The sequence below is a fragment of the Kogia breviceps genome, chromosome 19 (genome assembly GCF_026419965.1).
Source record: "Kogia breviceps isolate mKogBre1 chromosome 19, mKogBre1 haplotype 1, whole genome shotgun sequence".
NCBI classification, from domain to species: domain Eukaryota; kingdom Metazoa; phylum Chordata; class Mammalia; order Artiodactyla; family Physeteridae; genus Kogia; species Kogia breviceps.
The window spans coordinates 50214096-50235641 of record NC_081328.1 but is presented as its reverse complement, the minus strand read 5'-3'; the positions used below and the strand labels follow the sequence as shown (position 1 = coordinate 50235641).

General features: G+C 52.3%; 1 protein-coding gene, 1 long non-coding RNA gene and 2 other non-coding genes across 5 annotated transcripts in view; all 4 read left to right on the top strand.

Annotated features, from left to right (window-relative positions):
- Positions 1-458: 458 nt before the first annotated feature.
- Positions 459-5658, top strand: PRCD (photoreceptor disc component). The gene is made up of 5 exons (XM_059048157.2): positions 459-1597; positions 1894-1962; positions 3983-4057; positions 4456-4544; positions 5035-5658. Exons 1-3 carry the CDS (start codon positions 1524-1526, stop codon positions 4002-4004), a joined length of 165 nt encoding a protein of 54 aa, XP_058904140.1. The 5' UTR covers positions 459-1523; the 3' UTR covers positions 4005-4057; positions 4456-4544; positions 5035-5658.
- A 10754-nt stretch (positions 5659-16412) lies between these two features.
- The window catches only part of LOC136793146 (uncharacterized), a 74054-nt gene continuing 68920 nt past the window's right edge, over positions 16413-21546 (top strand). For both annotated transcript variants that reach the window (XR_010838025.1, XR_010838026.1), the window contains exons 1-5: positions 16413-16593; positions 17369-17470; positions 17895-17993; positions 19476-19572; positions 19699-19771. This is a non-coding gene — a long non-coding RNA (uncharacterized lncRNA). The remainder of the gene's footprint in view (positions 16594-17368; positions 17471-17894; positions 17994-19475; positions 19573-19698; positions 19772-21546) is intronic.
- LOC131747220 (small nucleolar RNA R38) lies at positions 19282-19365 on the top strand. Its single transcript, XR_009332843.1, has one exon. It is a non-coding gene; the product is annotated as a small nucleolar RNA R38 (small nucleolar RNA).
- Positions 19814-19886, top strand: LOC131747221 (small nucleolar RNA R38). The gene has a single exon (XR_009332844.1). It is a non-coding gene; the product is annotated as a small nucleolar RNA R38 (small nucleolar RNA).

Genomic DNA, 21546 nt, shown 5'->3' with positions numbered 1-21546 from the left:
GAGACAAATTCTTGTCCTGGTGGCCTTCTCAGGGAAGGGGATTGGACCAGAGGTGGGGACTGTACCTCTGAGAGCCACCTGGTCCCCTCCCTGCCAGCAGCTGCTCGATTCTGATACGGAGGGGGTCCCATCTCTGACTCCCAGTTGAAGCCTGAGGCCAGACCCGGGCTGCAAGCATCTGAAACATGTGACACACGTGACATCTCTTGTGGGGTGTGTCCAGTTCTTCCTAAGACTCCCTGGTGGCACTGCCCTTCCCAAGTCTGTGTCCACTGCTCAAGTATGGCGAGAGGTGGCGGCTCTCCTCTTCAGCTTTGGTTTTCGTGTTTATTTTTTAAAATTCTATTTCAAAGCTGAGGGGCCTGGCACAGCCCTAGCTCCGGGCCTTGCTGGAGCCCGGGGTTCAGGTAGTTACTGGAATCCTGGGCGGGAGGGAGGCCTCTCGCCGCTCAAGTCTCAGTTGAGGGAGGAAAACTCTAATGCCCTCTTCTGGGGGTCTTGCAGAGGGATGGAGGAGAGTGTGTGGGCTTAGTTTCTTAGGCCACTCTCAGACCCGTGTTCTCTCTTTTGGCCTGTGCTCTGCATGCTGCCTGGGCCGCCTCTGATAGCTTCCCAAGAGCCAGTGCGGTGGCCAGCCAAACCCAAGAGGTTTCCCTGGGATGTGGACAGAAAGTAGGAGAAATCTTGAGTCTATCCACTTTCATCTCACCCTTTACAAGTTTTATGGATGTCTCTGGTGCGGGACTGTATTTGCACAGTAATATAGTAAGTACATAATTTATGAGTGGATGCATATATCCCTTTTCCTGAGTGAACACTTAGATCCTGCCTTTTACTGAAGGAGGTGTGTAATCAGAAACATTTGGAAATGGCTGTCCAGAGGTTAGAAGTGAACCACTTAGCCCGCCCTTCACTCCCTGGCCTCCCTTGTCTTTCTGGCTTCTCATCTATATTCTTCCCCTCTCCTCCTCCCCTCCGGATGTCTCCCCTGTGAAATCATGACTCCACGAATACTCAACTTCCAGTTGCCAGAACATGCCCTGTGCTTTCACGTCTGCAGCCCTGGAGGAGTCTTCTGTCTGTGGGCCCACCCTTCCTTGAGCTCCTGCGAATACAGATGAGCCCCGCTCCTCTCTGAAGATTCCCCCCACGCTCACAACTCCTGGAGTGCTCTGTAGGCACCTTTAATAGCCTAACTGTCTCTGTGGTGGTCATTTGTTTCACTTGCCGGTGCGTTTGTCTAGACTCTAAGCCCCTTGAGGGTCAGGCCCAGGGCTTACTTATACCTACATCCAGAACAGACTGAGGTCGATTTACCCTGCCACTCGGGGGACGACCTGGCTCCAGTGAGGTTAATCAGCCTTCACAAGGTCGGGTCTGCTGACCCCACTAATCAGCTTGAGCCTCCTAATCCGTCGCCCGCTGGGAGCCTCAGGAAGGACCGCAGGGCTGGGGAGAGCAGGCAGGGGCCATCTTGGCCGTCTCCTGCGGACCCGGTCTGGAGGGGATGGGGCAGCTGAGCCATGTGCACTACCCTCTTCCTGCTCAGCACCTTGGCCATGCTCTGGCGCCGCCGATTCGCCAACAGGGTCCAACCGTGAGAAACTGACTGGGCCACGGGCTGGGGTGGGGGAGAAACTACTGCGCGCTGGGTTACAGGCAAGCTGAAGGCGGGCGGGGGCTGCCTGGGCTCCAGGGGGGCTGGGAGGGACTTGCAAGGGAGCCCCGAGAGGTTCCCCCTCGAAGTAGGGGGAACTTGGAGCTCTTCAAAGACGCTGGCCACAGCCTCCGGTTCCAGAGCCCAATGTGGCTTAAGTCTTGCAGAGAAGCAGGAGCGGGGTCTGGGGTCTGGGTGCCACCCACAGCTCTGCCTGCCTCTTTTCCCTGCCGCAGAGAGCCCAGTGGAGTAGATGGGGCAGTCGTGGGCAGCAGCTTGGAAACAGACCTCCAGTCCTCAGGCAGGTAAGGCAGAGGCGTCTGGGGTGCAGGAGGAAGGGTGTCGCTAAGGAGGCTGCCGCTGTCCCCTGTCCCTGCCCAGGCCCCGGGGGTGCACGTGGGTATGTGTGTGTGTGCATGCATGCTCCACGCTGGCCCCTCACCCCAGTTACCCTGTTCACTGTATGCCTAGTGGGCAGGCCAAATGTCTGTTTTCTCCAGTTGGGAATGGGACTCCCAGCCTCTCCTCTGGACCAAAACTTCTCTGCCTTGCTTGTCCTAGTGCGGGGTGGTCCCCAGGGCCCCTTCTGTGGGAAGGTGCAGGGGGAGTGGAGAGAGGGATGAGGCAGAAGCAGCTCTGCGTTGCTTTGCTTGCCTTCCCTTCCCCCTCCCTCTCCCGCTGCACGCACCCCCCCCTCCGCCCAGCCTCGGCAGCGGAGCTGCCTGAACCTCCAGCAGGATTCGCTGTCCAGTCCCCAATAGAAGGCACAGGAGGAGCATGACATCATCAGCACTGAGTGCCATTGGCTGGGCAGTCCCTGCGGGCAGGACACTGTCTCCAGTGGCCAGAAAGTTAACTCTTCCCTATTCTGGAGCCATGTGGCCTTTACCGGGGGTGAAGATTGGGAAACTTCTGGACTTTTTCTTCCCCGCTGACTAGTGTCCTTTGGTGATGGGGGCTCTATGCCCAAGAAAACCCTGAAAGATCAGCAAATATTTCTGAAGAACATACTGTTGGAGATGTTCCTTTGTGCCTTTGGGCCCATCTAGTGTGGGGGACTTTTATCTGAAGAGTGATATTCTCTTCTGTGGAAGCATCTTTAGCCCCCGGCACTGCTTCTCTCACTCCCCGGAAAGGAGACTGAGATGGTGAGACAGTGGGCATCCACGCTCACCTGTGCACCCCACGTCTCTTCCAGGGTGTGGGCGATGTGCCTGCAGCGTGCCCCATAAATACGTCGAGGCTGGCAAGCCTGCGAACTTGGGTCTTTCTCTGTGTCTCTGCTCTGACTTCTCAGTCCTTGGGCTCCCCCAGGTTTGGAATGTCAGCGTGCCCCCTGGGAAGCCCAGGGCCTGTGCGGGAAGCAGAGTCATTTCTGTGACGCCCTTCCTCAGTAGCTGGGCTAGCTGAGAGGGTCACAATGGTGCCTAATTACGACTACCGGTGAAAGGGGCTGGCGTGTATAAAATGGGGATCACTGGGCCCTCAAGTGCTGACTGGTCCTCACTGTTGAGTTTGGGCCTGGAGCGGGGCACCCCGAGTTTAAATCCTACCTGCACTCTTACTGAGAGGCTGTGGGCAAATTATGTCATCTTTTTATTCATATGTAAACTGGGATTAATAACAGACTGGTTGTGAGGTTTCTGTGACGTTTAAAGGAGTTGTAAAGCACACAGCACAGAGTAACTGCTCAATTAACGCCAGCTCTACTCTTGCTGTTATGTGATCAGTACTTTATTCTTCCCCAGGAGTTTCTCATACATTAACTCACTCAGAAGTCTCCATGGCCCCAAAAGGTTTGGCAGTTCAGGTGTTTCTAGCTCTCGTTAATGGTGCAGGAGGCTGCGGGACAGGGAGACGTAGATGACTTGCTGAACGTCGTCCACCCAATTTGTGGCTGATGTGGGACTGACAGGTCCCTGACTTCAGACAATCCATCTCCTCGACTGAAACGCCCCTGGACCTCCCGTCAGGAGAGAAAAGGCCAAATCTGGGACCATCTGGCCGGGCCTGGTCCGCCGTGGCCTTGCCAGAAGGAAGCAGTTGCCTATTAACTCCTTGGGACCCAGCTAACTGGAAAAATTGGCCTACCCACTAACCCCTCCTGCTGAAGGTGGCTCCAGGGAGGGCTGGCCCAGCGGGGCGGTAGACGTGAAAGTTCTGCTCTCCAGTTCCACGGTCATAAATTCCAGGTGGCTTCTGGGGTGCTCCTGTTCCTCGATAAGTGGGGTGAATCGCCAGGCTTGGGGGCAGGAGGAAGGGGAAGGCTGGAAACGGGGGAGGGTCATCCTCCAGTCTTCTGACTCCGGGTTCTTTTCTGTTTAGAGAGAAAGAACCGCTGAAGTAAGCCCTCGCCTCTTCAGGAGGAGCTCAGCCCCAGGGCCTGGGATCAGCTGGCAGGTAGGGCAGGGTCTGCGGCCTGGTGGAGAGAGGGCAGGGCTGGGGACGAGAAAGGAAGAATACAGAGCACGCAAGGCCTGGCCATGTGGGAGCAGAGCAGGCTGTCTTCAGCTCTGTGGTCGCGATGGAAGTGAAGGGTAGGAGGGTGGACGCCTTCCGGCAGCTCCTACCTTGAGCCTGTTATGTTCCAGGCCACAGGGCAAGGGTTAGTTTTAAGAGAACTATGTGCGATCGCAACAGCATTTTCTAGGCCTGGGCATGGTGGTCCTGCTGGGGGCCTGAGGGCTGCCTGGAGGACTTCTCAGGGAGAGGCAGTGCTCAGGGATGTGCACTCTGAAATACCAGGCCCCTCTCTGGGGTGCGAGAGAGAGCTGACCCAGCTTGATTTTCTCTTTCAGCTCGTGTCCCGGTGTGCCTCCCACCCCAGAAGGACGCCGTGGTGGAAGGAGCTGCAGGAGGGAGACTGGGGAAAGCAGCCGTTGAGAAGGTAGACTCCCCTTTTCGGCCCCCGGACCCACCGGTCTGCGCTTCCCCCAAGGCCCTGGCTGTGGGGCTTCTGAAGCTGGGCCTGGCCGGGCGGGAGGGAGGGGCAGAGATGCTCAAGCTCTGGGACGGGCTCCCTTCCTCTGAGGAGGCCCAGAGAGAGGGACTCAGGGGGGTTCCCCCATTTAACTCGGGGGGGGCGGGTGGGGGGCAACGCCCACCGCCCAGGGCTAGAGGAGGGAATAAGTGGGGAGCGAGGAGACTCCAGAACTGAGGGGCAGCGATGGTTCACATTCACGAAGGAAGGGCTGCCCTTTCACCCTCCGCTGAACCCTCACAACAGCCCACGGAGGCTGCTCATGCTATTGTCCACGGTTTAGAAATGAGGAAACTCACAGAGAGCTTTGCTAATTTGCCCAGTGTCACCCGGCTAGTAAGTGGAGGACCCCGGGCGCATATGCAGGTTGCAGAGCCCGTGATCTTCACGCCCACAGCGCAGGCCTCCCTGAAGCCACCTGGAAGTCTGCAGCTGCTCAGTGGAAGAAGCCGTTTTACTGGCCCGGCCGCCCATCTTTGGCAGCTCAGCTTGTCCAGGGCTGTGTGGTGTCACTTTGCGATGGTGGCACTCACTTCCTATGACATTTGCCTCTTCCTGGTCCCCAGAGGTCACCCTGCCACTGGCTCCTCTGCTGAAATGATCAATAGGAAATGCCATTTGGATCTGTGACATGTCTGCCTGCAGCTGGATGGAAGCAACTCACAGCTTGCCCTCGGAGTGTGTCTTCTGTGTGTGTGTGTGTGTGTGTGCGCGTGTGCACGCGTGCCCGTGTCCCAAATGGGCAGTAGCGTGTGGGAAGGGAAAAAGCATGACCCTTGCTTCTGTCAATCTGCCGACTGCTCAGTAACGGCGGCGGCGGCGGCCTCCTTTGCCCCCAGCTGCTCTGTCATTTCTCTCTTTACCATCCTGCCTGATCCTGAGCAGAGATAAAAGCGGATTTCCGATTCTGCTCCCTGCGACCCAGGCGCAGACCCTGCAGGCAGCTGCTGCCAACTGCCCTGAAGCCATGCGTCTTCCAAAGCCCCCCCAGACTCCCCCCACGTGCACCTCTCCTCCCCATCCAGCCCCCATTGCCCATCTAGCAACGAGGTTTCTGCCTGGCTGGGCCCGCCCCTGACTTTCAGGAAAGAGGAGCTGGAGGAGTTCTCCAGACAGCAGGAAGGGGTGAGATGCACCGGGAACCCACTCCGAAGTGCTGGGGAGGAGGAGGGGCTGCTGCAGGGGGCCTGGCGGTTCTGTGGGAGCCTCAAAAAGTAGCGCAGGGTGGAGGCAGGGGAAGGGTCTCACCAAGGGAAGGAGCTGCCCACCGCCTGTCTCAGCTCCCGTCAGCCTGTCTTTCTCCTGGGAGGCATCAGCCTTCCTGGTGACAGGACTCTCAGGCTGAGGGCCAGAGGGCACTGTTCCTAGGACCCAGTCCGTATCCCCTGACCCTATCTATGCGTCCATCCTCTAACCTATTTGCCATATTCCTGTCACTTCATCCTTGCCTCTGCTCTCTGCCATTTCCAAGTTGCCTGTCTCCTTCCACTGGGCTGAGGAATTGTCAGACCAAGGTCGCCTAGCGGCACCGGGGCTGGCTCACGGCCCAGACGCACATCCACAAAGTGACACCCCTTTGCAGCCCTGTCCTGAGAGCCTGCTCAGGAGATGAAGGCTCCTCTGGGGACTGGTTCCAGATGGAGGGAGGGAAAGCAAGAGGAAGGGGCTGCTGGAGGTGGGGGGATGTGTCTGCCTGGGCTTGGAGGCTGCCCAGGCCCTGGCAGCCGGGGTGCCATGTGGGCTGGGCGGGAGGGGCTCTCTCCCCCAGGGAGCAGGCTGGCTTCGGTGGGAGCAGATTGTGTTTACACCTTCCCCACACAGCCGGCCCACGCTCGCCTCTTCTTCTCAGGGCTCTCCCACCCCTGGGCTCTCTGCACAGCCTGCAGGCTGGCAGCTCCTGCTGCAGAAAGTTACCACCCTCGGCCTAGAGAGCCTCTACGGGAGGCTGCCCGGGACCGAGGCGCCCCTTTCTCGGCCCACCATCTCCTGTCACAGCAGCTGGTAGGGAGCCCATGCCGGGGGTGGACCCAATGTTCCCAAGAGGCTGAGTCCTTCTCCCCTCCCATTTCCTTGGAAAGAGCCGCTGCTTGGAGGTGGGAGCAGGAAGGTTCAGGGGCTTCGGTAGACTGACCATAACAGGAGCGGGGGTTAAGGGCAACTCGAGAGGCAGAGCTGGGTCACTCCTGGTCCGGGGTGTGGGCTGTTATGAAATAACGATAAAGGATCTAAGAGGGAGGAGCCCAGAGTCAGAGCACTGTGTTGAAATCTTGACGCCACCACCACTTCCTACCTCTGTGGCCTTGGGTAGGTTACTGAGCGTCTCTGTGCCTCAGTTTCCTCATCTATAAGACGGAGATGACAGTAAACCTTCTCACAGGATTATTGTAGTATTACATTAGATAACGTGTGTCAAGGGCTTGCCACGTTTAGTGAGTGTTCAATATACGTAAGCTAGTGTGATTGTGTTTGTAAACTATCAATTACTGAACAGTGAGTCATTTCAGAACCATTAGTAGGTTCAGAAGAGCTAGAGTCCCTCACCCCCTCCCCACAGCCCTTCCTGGCCTGTCTTTCCACATACACACCAGCTGGGCAACGGGCACCCCTGAAACCAATGAGAGGACAGCAGAGGGTGGGGGCCACCTAATAAGACCCAGCGCCCAGTGAGATGGTACCAGAGTGCACCGCTGCTGCTTCTGGGTATCTAGAACCCTGTCCCAACCTCCAGTGGGAGGGTCCTGGCCTGGATAGCTTCCCCGTAACGGGCTCTGCCTCTCCGATTGAATCTCAGCTCCCAGAGAAGACAGGAGGTGGTTGCCCTGATTCTTTTCCATCCTCTGTCTGAATGCTAATCTCCCTACTGATGGGAGCCTGAGTGATGCGGGGGGGGGGGTGGGGGGGTGGGGGGGTGGGAAGGCTTCTCGGAGCCGCAGGGTGGCCCAGGGCAGCAGCCGGGAACCAGCGGGGAGGTGCTGTCTGCTACCTCTGTGGCTGCAGCTCAGGGCCGCTGCCAGTCTCTCCTGGAGATCGGGACACGACCAGAGAGCTAATGAGGTGCCGGGGGTGGGGCAGGGGAGCAAGGGAAGCAGCCGCCACAGCTGCCTGGCATCACCCTAGGGTGCAGATGCAACGGGGGAGAGTACCCGCCCATCCCAAACGTGTGACCGTGTGTCTACAGGCAGGATAGTCCTCGGCAGGGGCAGAGAGCACAGGCCCGGGTCCTAGACCAGGGGGCACGGCGCCTATCGGAGGGCAGCACAATGGCACAGCACAACGTTCCCCCAGGCTCCCAGGGCCCCTCTGCAGGGGCCTCACTGTTAGGAAGAAGCCCAAGACCTTGAGATAGAGGCAGTAATGCTTCTCTGTGAGCCTCAAAGGAAGGAGAGTAGCCAAGTGGTTCACATTAAGGTTTCCTTGAATGTAATGATGAAGATACTACTAATATCATTAATACTGGCTAATAGGTCTCAGACACTTATTCCGTGCTAGGCGCTGTACCGAGAGCTGTATTCATAAGCGTTGTCTCACTTATGAGGCAGGAACTTCTGTTAACCTCATTTCCCCAATAAGGAAAGTGTGGTTCACAGAACTCACTCGGGGTCACTCACAGCTGGTGGCAAAGCCAGGACCTGTGCCTGGGCAACGTTGATGGCAGAGCTTGTGAGGCTGTCGGGGGAGGAAGGAACTGAGTCTGGAGCGGGGGGTGGTGGTGGGGGGCTGGGGCTGGGAGGAAAGCCCGGCGTGACCGTCCTCCAGGCACAAGGAATGAGAGCTGCGGCCTCCCTCCCACCCCCGGCAGTGCCTTTGCAGGTGGGCCGGGCGGGGTTTGCCAGGGTGATTCACATGCTCTCTCTTCAGGAACCTGGGGTTCAAGGGTAGACCAGACTCTGGGTCCCGAAAGGCCAGTCCTTGCCTACCAGCTGAGGGGAAGGAGGAGAGTGGCCCTTCCAGGATCTGTCATCCCCTTCAGGGAGGAAGCAGTGGCCACCGGCAGGGGTGACAGACGGCGAGGCCAGCACTGAGAGCCACTGCCACTGCCATTCTGCTATCTCCTTCAACCGGGGCAGAGCCCCTGGGAGGGAGACATGGCAGCCAGCGGCCCAGCTGGAGGCGGAGCTAGAGGAGGGGGAGCTGTTTGTTTTTGCAGGGGGAGGGCGCAGGGCTTGCGGACCAAGGAGGTAGCTTCAAGAGGGACCCACGGACAAACTGGAAACAAGTCCTGGCCCTTAAGAACTGCAGACCCTCTCTGTGGAATGCACATGCCCCCTAGTGGGGACTAGGCCTAGAGGGTGGAGAGAAAATTAAAAGAAAGTTACTGATGACCATGACCTATGAGCCTGGGTAGGAATGGCCAGTCCTGTCCTTCTGTGAACACACACACGCCCATTTAACATCACGCGCAGAAGCCAGCTAAACTCAGTATTCAAGGAAACTATTCAATTTATTCACTTGCTCCTCCTATCTAACAAGCACGTATTGGGAGCCTACAATGTACAAATCCTGTGTGAGGTGATGGGAAGGAGACAGTGATAAGAGACAGTGCCTGCCCTGCTAGTTAGTACAAGACCAAGATCCCGGCCTGGGAGGTCCAGTTCTGCCGGCCCAGCCACTGCCTGGTCCCTTGACCTTTCCTTCTCTGGACCTCAATCTCCCCATTTAATAAGCATGTGTTGAACCCAGGTGGGCTGGTGCTGGGGACGTAAAGGACTAATGACCATCCTCAGGAAAAGAACTGTCTACTAAGATGAAGGGGATGGACCAGATGACCTCTGGGGGCTCCACAGCTTCTCCCAATCAAAAGAGACTCTGGTGGACTGTGTCTGGAGGTGCTAATGAGGACTCGCTCACTCAGCAGACCTTCATGGAGTGTCTGTGTGCCAGGCACTGTGGATGCGGAAATGAATGAAGACTTCCTGCCACAAACAACCGGAAAACTGAGCAAAATATAAGAAACAGACACTTGACAAGGCGCAGAACACAGGACGGTGACCTCATGACTGCCTCAGCGTCTGCTTCAGACAGTTCTCTGCCTGCGGCGTGGGGAGGGCAGACCACGCAGAGCACGGTGGTCTCACTAGGTTGAGGAGACATGATGAGAGTTCAAGACGGTGCTGGGTGGGGGGCTTTCCAAAGGACATACACACAGATCAATGAGATCCAAAGACAGGACAAAGGTGATTCAGTGGAGAAAGGAAAATCCTTTCAATAGAATACAGAAAGCACTAACCATAAAAGCAAAATGGATAAACTGGGACTTGATCAAAACTGGAAAGACCGGGAGATATTACCTCCCAAGCAAGTATCTGAGGAAGGACCTGTATCCAGAATATATAAAGAACTTTCACAACTCAATAAGAAGATAGGCCAATACAAAAAGGGAGGGTTTTAACAGACACGTCACAAAAAAGTATACATAGGGCCAACAAACACACAGAAAGATGCTCCGCGTCATAGTCAACAGGGAAATGCACCTTAAAACCACAGTGAGATGTTATGACACACCTAGCAGAATGGCTTAAAGACTGACCATAACAGGTGTTGGTAAGGAGCAAGTGTAACTCTGTAATATGTTGCTGGGGGAGTGTTAAGTGTCACAAAACACTTGGGAAACCCGTTTGGCAGTTTCCCCTGCGGTTATCTAAGAGGGATGAAAACCTATGTCCACAAAAAGATTTGTACAAAAATGTTCATTGCAGCTTTATTAATCATAGTTCCAAACTGGAAACAGCCCAAAGGTCCACCAACATGCACGGGAATAAAGATGTTGTGGTATATTAATACAATGGAATAATATTCAGTAATTAAAAAGGAAATGAACTACTGATGCAAGCCACAACACGGGTAATTGAGAGAAGCCAGACACAAAAGAGTACCTACTGTATGACTCCATTTATATGAAATCCTAGAACAGGCAAAACTAATCTACAGTGACAGAAAGCAGATCAGTGGTTGTCTGGGGCCAGGGTTGTGTGGAGACTTGACTGTAAAAGGGGGTGAAGGGGATCTCTGGGCGATGAAAATGTTCTAAATTGTGATGGGGTTGTGGCTGCATAGGTGTATTCCTTATTGGACTACTGCACTGTACATTTTATTTTTTTAAATTTTTATTGTTTTGCGGTACGTGGGCCTCTCACTGTTGTGGCCTCTCCCGTTGCGGAGCACAGGCTCCGGACGCGCAGGCTCAGCGGCCACGGCTCACGGGCCCAGCCGCTCCGCGGCATGTGGGATCTTCCCGGACCGGGGCACGAACCCGTGTCCCCTGAATCGGCAGGCGGACTCTCAACCACTGCGCCACCAGGGAAGCCCTGCACTGTACATTTTAAATGGATGCATTTTATTGTATGTAAATTACACCTCAAAAAAGATGACTTAAAGAGTTTCAAAAAAAAAAAAAACCCAAAAAACAAGAACGAAGACTTGACTCTTGCCCTGTTCACTGTCTAGTAGAAAAGCCAGACAGGAAAACAAATAATCATAAAACAGTGAGTATTAAAAGAAGTATGTATGTTCACATAATAAGAGTGCCGCTTACTGAGCGCTTCCCTTGTGCCCGGCCGTGCTAGATGCTTTGCATGCACACTCCTAAAACTGTCCTGTGGGGTTTGGGAGAGCCTCCACCTCCTCCTGTTGCAGATAAGGAGCCTTAGAGAGAGGTGAAGTCATCTGCTTGGGGTTACTCAGCTCGAATCAGCAGAGCGTGTGCTAAACCAGCCTGCTGTGGGGACGCTGAGGAAAGAGCTAGGGGACTGCTCGAGCACCTCAGGTAAGATTTCGCAAGGGGATACCGAAGCATGAGTTGGGATTTGCTACGCAGAGGGAAGGATGAAGGGAAGGAAATGTCAAGGCAAAGGAAACATACAGCATGAGCAAAGGTGCTGTGGCAGTTGTGAGAAGGCAGGGTTTCTGGGAAGGAGAGATGTGTCCAGAAAACAGCAGAAGAGGTCAATGGGATATTACATATTCTTCAAATTCACTTATTTTTTAAAAACCCCATTAAGTAATTATTTTATGAGAGGCAACAGATCTTCCGAGCAGGCGAGTGAAATGTGTGCTATTGGTCAACACAGGAAAGAATCCACCGCAACCTAAGGTCATGCATTCTCTATAATTAGGTCTGTTTCTTCTCCTCCAGGAAGTTAAAGCTGTGTTCAACGGTCCCAGATTTCTGCTGAACAGGATTTGTGGCCCTCTTTCACAGTCCTGAGAAACCGAAGGGAAAAACATCCTCTATGCTTTTATGATGGGCTCTCTAGCTGGATGAATTAAAATCACCAGAGTTAACCAAACATGATCCACTGTCATAGCGTATTTTTCCAGGAAATCCAGCACAGCAGTTAAGACCATAGGTTTGGAGGCTAGATTGAGTTCTCAGTGCCCCTCCTTGCTAATGACTTTCATCTTTCTGCACTTCGGCTGCAAAATGGGAGGATAATGACAGGGCTGTTGTGAGTCAAATGAGATAGCAAACTGAAGGTGCTTGGAGTCATCAAGTTTTATACATTAAATATGGGCAGCTTTTTGTATGTCACTCAGATCTCCATAAAGTGGTTTTTTTAAAAAAGGTGTTTAGAGCAGTGCCTGGCACCGAGTCAACACTATACACCGGCTGTTATTTTTTTTTTTCAGGATGGTAATTTGAGCGTGTCAGTTTGTTTTTATTTTGCTATGACCCATCCTTCCAGAGAATAATCATTAAAAAAGAAATTTTGGAAAATGTCGATCATATCATTTAGGATGATTTTGGTTCTTTTTTTTTCTTCTTTTTTTGGCTGAGTTGGGTCCTCGTTGCTGCTCGTGGGCTTTCTCTAGTTGCAGAGAGCAGGGGCTACTCTTTTTTTTGTGGGGGGGGCTACTCTTTGTTGCGGTGCATGGGCTTCTCATTGCGGTGGCTTCTCTTGTTGCGGAGCACGGGCTCTAGGCGTGCGGGCTTCAGTAGTTGTGGCACGCGGGCTCGGTAGTTGTGGAGCACGGGCTTAGTTGCTCCGCGGCATGTGGGATATTCCCGAACCAGGGCTCGAACCCCTATCCCCTGCACTGGCAGGCGGATTCTTAACCTCGGTGCCACCAGGGAAGCCCAGGATGATTTTGGTTCTAACAGAACACCCAACTTGAGACGGCTTAAACAACACGGAGGTTTCTTTCTTAAATCTCACACTCTGTATTTCACTGAACCTAAGATGCCATTGCTCAAAAGATGCCTCCCACATTCAGAAATACTAACATGTAAAAATATGTGTCTCTGAATCAAACAAAAGGTCTGAAGGCAGGGGGCTTCGGGACTGGTTTCTCCAGCAGTTCAAAAGCGTCTTCAAGGGTTCGTGCTCTTTTCTCCTCTCTGCCACCGCAGACCTTCCGCTCTTGCTGGGAAACGGGCCTCACGGATACAAGATGGCTTTGGTGGTCTCAGGCATCACCTCACGATGTCCCGAAGCTGGAAGAGAGGCTACTGTTTTTAAAAACTAGAAAATGTTCCCAAACCTGGCAGAATGCGCCACAGACCCTTTCCTGAAACAATTCCTGGCAAAGGGAATAGCTTTCTATGGCCGACTAATCAAGATGCACTCCTGGGCTTCTTCCCTGGTGGCGCAGTGGTTGAGAGTCCGCTTGCTGATGCAGGGGATACGGGTTCGTGCCCCGGTCCGGGAAGATCCCACATGCTGTGGAGCAGCTGGGCCTGTGAGCCATGGCCACTGGGCCTGCACGTCCAGAGCCTGTGCTCCGCAACGGGAGAGGCCACAGCGGTGAGAGGCCCGCGTACCGCAAAAAGGAGGAAGGAAAAAAAAAAAAAAAGATGCACTCCTTTGGGCAGGGCAGGGGCTTGCCCAGTAGCTCTGCTGTTTGTAAGACAGAGGAAGGACAGCTGCAGGACTAAGAGTGCCTGCCACATGGGTGAACTTCCCGGGGTATCACTGGTGCAACTGCTCCCATTTAAGCAGCCAGCTGCTTGGGATATACCTACCCTCCTCATGTTTTTACTAATAAAATGAAAGATTCCTTTTCAAGTTAAAAAATTCACCTCAATATTTAAAGACTCTATTTTCTATATGTGGGTTTCGGATACCATGTCTTAAATCCTAGCAGTGACTGGAACTCAGTGAGCTGACCTCCTGAGCACAGCAAGCCAGCGGACCAGATTTCCCCTTTGTACTCAGAGCCAAGGTCCCTTGAATGGCCCTGGGGACTCTTGTCCTGTTCAGCTTGTGATCTACTTCTGTCACTTATCACTAGACTGTGTGACTCTTTCCATTAAATATAGGTCTACACCGGCCTTGAATAATGTAAAACTCAAACGTCCTAGACCTCACCCGCAGCGAGTGCAAATGAAGTCACACTGGCATTAGCATTTCCATCTCAACAGCTCTGAGCCCTTGCCTGCTCATTCAGGAATTCTGGTGCATTCTTTGAAGTCTTTTCCAGTTATTTCTGGATTGCCTAAGCAGCGCACCTGACATGTGCTCAGACACAAGGCCTCTCATTGCATTTTGCTCAGGCCACTTGGCCACAGCCCAGCAGCCCGTGACACTGCCATCCGCCGTGAGCCTGCGGCCGTTCCCCTAAGTGCTCTGTCAGGTGTGAAAGCTACACTGTGGCCTCTGGCACAGGGGCCCTTCTCGAGCTGTGACAAATGGCCCTCACTGCACACTCGGTGGCAACTAGTCTGGGACCCAAGACAGACCTGCCAGAGCCCAGAGCCTCTGCCTTTCACTGATCAGCTCCTGCAGGCTCTCATCCTTACTCTTGCTGCCAGAAAGTGGCTTGAAACAGTGCAACAGGTGCCCATCCTCCCCGCCAGTTTCCTCCCTAACCACCCAGGCCAACACACAAAATCCCTCTTCCTTCCCCTCCCCCCAACCCCAAACCCTTATATATAGGATCCATTTATATATATACACACGGTGCAGTATAACTTTGTGGTAAAAGCACAGACTCTACAGGCTGGGATCAAACCCTGACACCACCAGTTACTAGTTGTGTGAACTGTGGCAAGTTACAACATCTCTCAATGCTTCTGTTTCCTCATCTGTAAAACGGGGGTAGTGATAATGCACTTCACTGTGCAGTGGTGAGGATTAAACAAATTAATATCCGTAAAGTACTCAAGGAGTGAGTGACACACAGTAAGTGCTATGAAGCATTAGCTATCACTATCGTTTTGCCTGCAGATCACCTGCCTACACACAAGCAGCTTTTGGCAAATTCCACACTTAGAGTCTGAGATGAAAGGAATTTAGTTTGCAGGGAGAGACCCCGTTCTTTTGTTCTTTTTTTTTTTTCAATTTTCTTTATTTTATTTTTGGCTGCGTTGGGTCTTCATTGCTGTGTGCGGGCTTTCTCTAGTTGCGGCGAGCAGGGGCTACTCTCCGTTGCGGTGCGCCGGCTTCTCATTGTGGTGGCTTCTCTTGTTGCGGAGCATGGGCTCTAGACACACGGGCTTCAGTAGTTGTGGCACGTGGGCTCAGTAGTTGTGGCTCGCAGGCTCAGTAGCCGTGGCGCACGGGCTTAGTCGCTCTGCGGCATGTGGGATCTTCCCGGACCAGGGCTTGAACCCGTGTCCCCTGCATTGGCAGGCAGATTCTTTACCACTACACCACTAGGGAAGCCCCCATTCTTTCTTTCGGTATTATACAAAATAATCTGTCTTCAAGGGTAAGATAGGGAAACGTAAGGGCCAATTTCACACGATAGAAGCTATTGCTGAGTTAATGATTATATTTGTGGAGTACTTACTGTGAGCAGAGGCAGTGGAATACCAACTAGGCCTGTGACGAAATTAAAAAGAAAAAACAAATTAAAATAGACTTCTGCCTTGAAGAGCTCACAACCCAGTTGAGGGAGGCAAACATTAACAAATGTGGTAACTTGAAAATAAGTACCCACAGTGTATTACTGTATACGACATATACAACAATTTAATCCAGACTAAATGTGACTGAGGTCATTGATGAAGGGCTGATGAGCATGGGGAGAAGGTAATGCAGAAAAGGCTTCATGGTCTTGCAAGTTGAAACCAATTTCCAAATAGGTGTGAATTCTGACTCTGACTCTAGTTGTTGTTTTGCTCTTTTGTTATTGCAAAAATGAAGCCGGGGTGATTACCTGAAAATCAACACTCAGGAGTAGCACAGGGTATTACATTATTCTCAGTTCTTTTCGTAATTGTATTTTCTTCCTTGTCGGAATTAAAGCCACACCCCGGCGGGGCTGCGGGACCTGCGGCGCGGGTATAAGCCCCCGGGTTCAGGGTAATTTAGAGCCCGGCCCAGCCCGTCGCTCTCGGGCGCCCTCTACCGGCCTCGCCCGTGCCCCGTCGCTCTCGCCCCAACTAAGAGCAACTGAGCGGGACGTCGAACAATTCCCCAGGAATCTCCCTCCTCTTCGCTAACGCAGCCAACCACCCCAGACGAACTCGCCCCGCCCCAAATAAAATCCGCAGAGCAATTAAGAACGAAATCCGGCAGGGCCTCAGTTCCCTCAACCGTTCCTCTCGTGAAGTCCCCTCGAGTTTTCTGCGACCTCCACCGCCCACCCAGTCTCGGCCAGGGACACCCTGTTCACTCAATAGATAAATGACTTTGTGGCCGAAGCGACAGTCCATCTTCGTTTTCTAACGGCCGTGGTTCTATACAGAGCAGGCCTCCCACCCCGGGCTCTTTACTGTCCCTGGCGGCGGCCACCATCTAATCCCGGGTCCAGAGCCGCGCTAAGGACGCGGCTGCCCCGCAGTGGCGGCTGTTTGCACTACATTTCCCATCAGCCTTTTCTCAACAGCGCGAGAGTTCCGGCGAGACTGCCGCGATGACTTGCACGCAGGCGCGGGCCTGCTCTCTCTTCCTGCCGCGAAGAACTACGCGCAGGCGCGGCCTTGCTCTCTCTTCGGGGCAGGTCTCGTGGCTGGGAGTCATGGCGGCCTCAGGCTGGTACGAGCTAGGCCAGCAACCTCGGACCTTTGGCGGCGGTAAGGCTGCGGAGGTGGGAAAACGGGGTCTTTCTTGACACGGCGCTAGGATACTTGGCCGCTCCCTCCTCGAAGGAGAAATGTTGACGCTTAAGCCTGGACTCTCCCCAGATAGGGTGGTTGGGTGGATTCGCTGAGGTAACTGGGAAAACGCTTTCCAAAGGGCGCGAGTTTTCATTACTGAGGGGGGAGAGCCCAAGCCCACCTTGGCGTCGGGGCGGCCCTCCTGGGGGAGAGCGGCCCTTCCGTATTGCGAACCCCCGCGCCCCCCTCCCCGGCCTCGCAGACACCCATGTGCTGAGCTCGCAGCCCTAGCGGCCTTGCAGGTCCCCAGGTCTTTACACGGGGCAGGCTGACAGGGACGGTTCTCAATTCACTTCAGGGGTGTTAACGGCTGAATACTTCGCTTCTTCCTCGAGTGCCTTGAGGACGGCCCCAGCTTTTTTTTTTTTTTTTTTTGGAGGTACGTGGGCCTCACACAGTTGGGGCCTCTCCCGTTGCGGAGCGCAGGCCCAGACGCGCAGGCCCAGCGGCCATGGCTCACGGGCCCAGCCGCTCCGCGGCATGTGGGATCTTCCCAGACCGGGGCTCAAACCCGTGTCCCCTGCATCGGCAGGCGGACTCTCAACCACTGCGACACCAGGGAAGGCCCCCCCAGTCAGTTTTTATGTAACTCCACAGATGGTAACCAGTGGGATGGTAGACTTTGTTTGGAAAGCCGTAGGCCGTAGTTTTACAACGACCCTTAACATGCTCCTGTTTTCGTTTCCCACAGGCCTTTGTTTGGCATCTGCAGAGACGGTGAGAAGCCGACGTGCACGTTGAAGCTTAAAACTAGCGAATTCAAAGACCTGGGTGTGCACCAGAAGTGACAGAGGTGAGGTGGTGTGAAGGCCTACCACATGCCGCCCCGTCACACTCTGTTCTGAATTCTGAAGTTCAGCTCTGTGAATCCGGGTTGACGCAGAGGGCTGGTTAGGGTCCTGCCTAGAATCCAGAAATGAGGATGGTCTGAGCCATTGTAATCGGGGCCACTAGGTGTCACTGAAATCAAAGTGGATGCCACTGCATACAGGGTTCACCAAGGAAGACTTGGAAAATGAGCTTTGGTTGGCTGGGATTTAGAAATGTGTCACTGGTTGAGTGGAGGTTGATTTACAGTTATCGCTGTCTGAAAGGACGTCTTCTGTGAGGAGTTCTGACTTGCTTAGGCTCAACTTTTTTAAACACCATTCTTAAGAATCAATATCTTAAGTTTGTTTCTGTTAGAATGAAGTGTGTTATCCATATTTCTCTTTTAGATCAAAGATGTTGGCTGTGGACTTGGGGAAAAGTCACATGAAAACCGTCATCCGAAGATATTGAGTGTAAGGATCTTCGTGATGAAATGTCTATAAACGGTAAGATTTTTAGCTCTTTCACAGCGTTGCATAGGTTGTGATCCCTTTAAGTATTGGTCTGTTAGACTCCGAGATGTGTGGGTCTTCCAGGATTATTAGTGGCCGGATAAGAGAAGTGGTATGGAACTCTTTGCTAGACCCCTTGCCAAGCAGCTTCACAGTGTTTGTTACAACCCTACATGAGGTAGATATTTTCCCTGAGTTGTTACTGAGTAAGTAAACTGAGACAATGAGTTCACTCACCCATAGGTACATGGCTAGGTTTTTTTTTTTTTTTTTTAAATAAGAACCATAAAAATATAGCTAATTAATTTTGGGAGGTGGGGGGCGTATTATTACTATTAAGCTTTTTTTTTTTTTAATTTAGAAAATGTCACTGATTTAATGTTGTCAGTTGTAAAGAGGTGTGTCTCAACCAGATAGTAAGAAAATTACCACAGCTTATTCCAAAAGAAACTATTAAGCTTTATTGAGGTATAGTTGGACAACTAGTTACTGAGGTAGGCCAGTGATTCTCAACTAGGGGTCCGGGTGCACTGGGACGCAGTGGGTGCCCCGAAGTACCCTGCAGTGCACAAGATAGCCCCCACGACAAAGAGCTACCCACCCAAAGCGTCGGTGGCTTGAAATCCCGTGTTAGACTAACTTGAGAGATCTAGACTCCAGTCTTCAGCCTGTTACCAGGTGATCGCACCAGAGCCTTATTTCTTCAGTTTGTAAAAACAGGAATGGTGCTTCTCAAACCTGGCTGTGCACCTACAGAGGTTTGAAGTAGTATACATGTTTCTGGACCCCACCTCCGGCCATGATGAGATGGCTCTGGTTTAAGAGCGGGTACAGAGGAACAGTTAGATGATCTGATCTACTTTTAGCTCAGGGATTTTTATGACAGCAAGATTATAGTACTGGCTGTTTTTAAGTAGCTCTCAGGGCAGATCTGTAATCCCTGTCTTGAAGTACTGAAGGCCACATGGTTGCTCTGCAGTATTGTTTTGCACACAGAGGTGAATGAAGGAGAAATGACCTTGTTTGATGTCGATTCCTCTTGGCATCAGGTACCCTTTGTGCAGCTGGCCTTCAGTGGTCTGGCTGAAAGGAGTAATCTGCACTGTCTCAGGCATTTTACTGACACCAGAAAGACGCTGGAATATATATACCATACTTGGCTGCTAGACACTTTGTGCTAAGGGAGACCCTGGCTTTAAAAGGACAGGAACTGTCAGCGTGTCGGGTCTGGGATGCCGGGTACAGCTAGGCACAGTGCTGCGGGCTGGCTGAGGGGTGAGAGCTGAGTCCATGATGATGTGAAGTTATCCCTGTCTGAAGGCAGAGAAAGGCCTTTCTGTGTGGAATTTGTATATCTGAGACTCAGTTTCCCAAGTTTGCTTTGTTTTTTTAATGCTTGATGTAAAAGTGAGCTACCTGAGGGAGATTGTGTATATCTTCTTGAATAGGTTTTCCTTTGCAATTTCTCCTCGCCAGGTACAGTCTCGGCCTCAAAAGGATGCTCCAGAACAAGACACTAACTAGCAGCAGTGCCGTTTCAGCTGCCCTGGACCCGAGGCGGAATTTCTCTCGTGTGTGTAATAGAGAAGATCTTTGGAACAGGCTTGGGTGGAGTGTTCTTTTTGCTTCCCCTGTCCTGGTCTTTGAGTTGTGCTGAGTGGCAGGGAGACTTTGACATAGGTTTGTTTTTCTTCACTAGGTGTCTGCAGTGAGTGAGACAGAATTGAACTGCTTTGCCTGAAGCAAGTGAAATGATTCTTCTCCTGTTGTTTGTAAGCTTTCTCTTTACATCTTACATGTTCCAAAGAAGCCCCACAAGCCTATGATGGTTAGTTATCCCTGTCTGAAAATCTCAACTGAGGGAAAACAATCTGTTCTGAGGCTTAAGGGGCTGGCCCTGTGCTTTTAAAAGAAGTTCAGGCTCTATAAGGGATCGCAGTGCATACCCTGCCAAGACCCCAGTCCTAATGCATCATCCCTCTGCAGCTTGAAAACCAGTGGTGTGGCTGCCCTGTCACACTTTCGGCCCCTTGATTAATGGTTCTGAGGGCACAGGCTATAAGAGGTGGCAGAAATGGGCAAGTGGCCCAGATTAGGTTTATACTCTTATTGTGGAGTGAAAGAGTGCTTGTTACATATTTCAAGAAAATGAATGTGCTGTTTGAAACAGACGGGAATGGCAGATGTATGCCAGCTGTGGCAGTGAGAACACTTCAGGATTTTCTGACCTCTTGCCCTTGCACCGTATCCTGACATTCAGGAAAGACGGTACAGTGGCACTAGCAGAGCTATTTGGTTTCCAGGTGCTTTGTTAACACCAGGGAGCTCTCCTGGCCTTAGCTCAGCTCTGTCTGAATGGCATGGCTGGCATGTGAGCAAGAGAGTAGCAAAGTGGAGCTGTTCCCATTAAATGTTCCATTAAATTGTTCCCATTTAAATGCCAGGCTTGAACTGGACACAGATTGCCTTTCTTTTCTGTTGAAGTTGGGAGGTGTGTGCAGCTCTTTATACATAAGGTCACATATTTGTTCGGTGATCAAGGAAGCTATATTTGGAGTGAGATTTAAAGAGCCTGAAAGCCAGTCCAAGCAGCTTATAGCTGGAAGTAAAACAAAGTGAAAGGACGTGTTAGCAAGTGGGAAAGTCTACCTGCTGGGTTATAGTCTGCTGCTGAGTGGACTTGGCTGCTCTGTGGGACCCAAGTGACCAAGTGAACCTGTAGGTTTGTTTCTGTTTTTGTTTTTTTTTAAGCTGCGCCGCACAACTCGTGGGATCTTAGTTCCTCAACCAGGGATTGAACCCTGGCCCTTGGCAGTGAGAGTGATGAGTCCTAACCACTGGACTGCCAGGGAATTCCCGAAGCTGTAGGTTTGTCTCCAGAGGGGGGTTGAATATAAATGTTGCCAGCACTTCATGGCTGCTCTCTACTAGTACTGGACACTTGCCAGATTCTGCTCCCTCAGATCACAGTCTCCCGAAAAGGAGAGCCATCTGGGACTCACCGGGCTGCACTGAGTTGAGCTGGTTGTGCCTTCCACACACATGCACGCACGCACGCGGGCATAATGATTGATTGCTTAGAATGAGTTCCTCTAGGGTTACTAGTTTTTCTCTAAATTAGTTTTTTCTTTAAATTTAACCTTGGCTTTGAGTCTCTTAGTTGGCTGCTGCATCAGATGATTCTTTGGTTTTATAGCTTGTCTCCCAGTGATGCCAGATGAGATCAGCACAGCCCCAGGTGCTAGTTGCCAATGCCTATACAATACCACCCTCCCCCCACCAGAGGAGAATCATTTAAGAGTTCTTTGGACTTCATCTTCAAAAGTAGCCAAAGAATTCAAGTGACAGGGTATCCCAGAAAATCTTTTGCAGTTAGTGAAATTAGGGTATAACTAAGAATATTCAGAATACTACACACACAGTTCAGGTGATCTTGGTATAGTGGTGGGACAGCAGTGATTATAAAATGAAAGTAATTAACATGTGCATGCTCTGTTGGGGGAGACTAAAGGGAAAGAGGTGTCCAGCCTAGAAAAACATTTCTCAG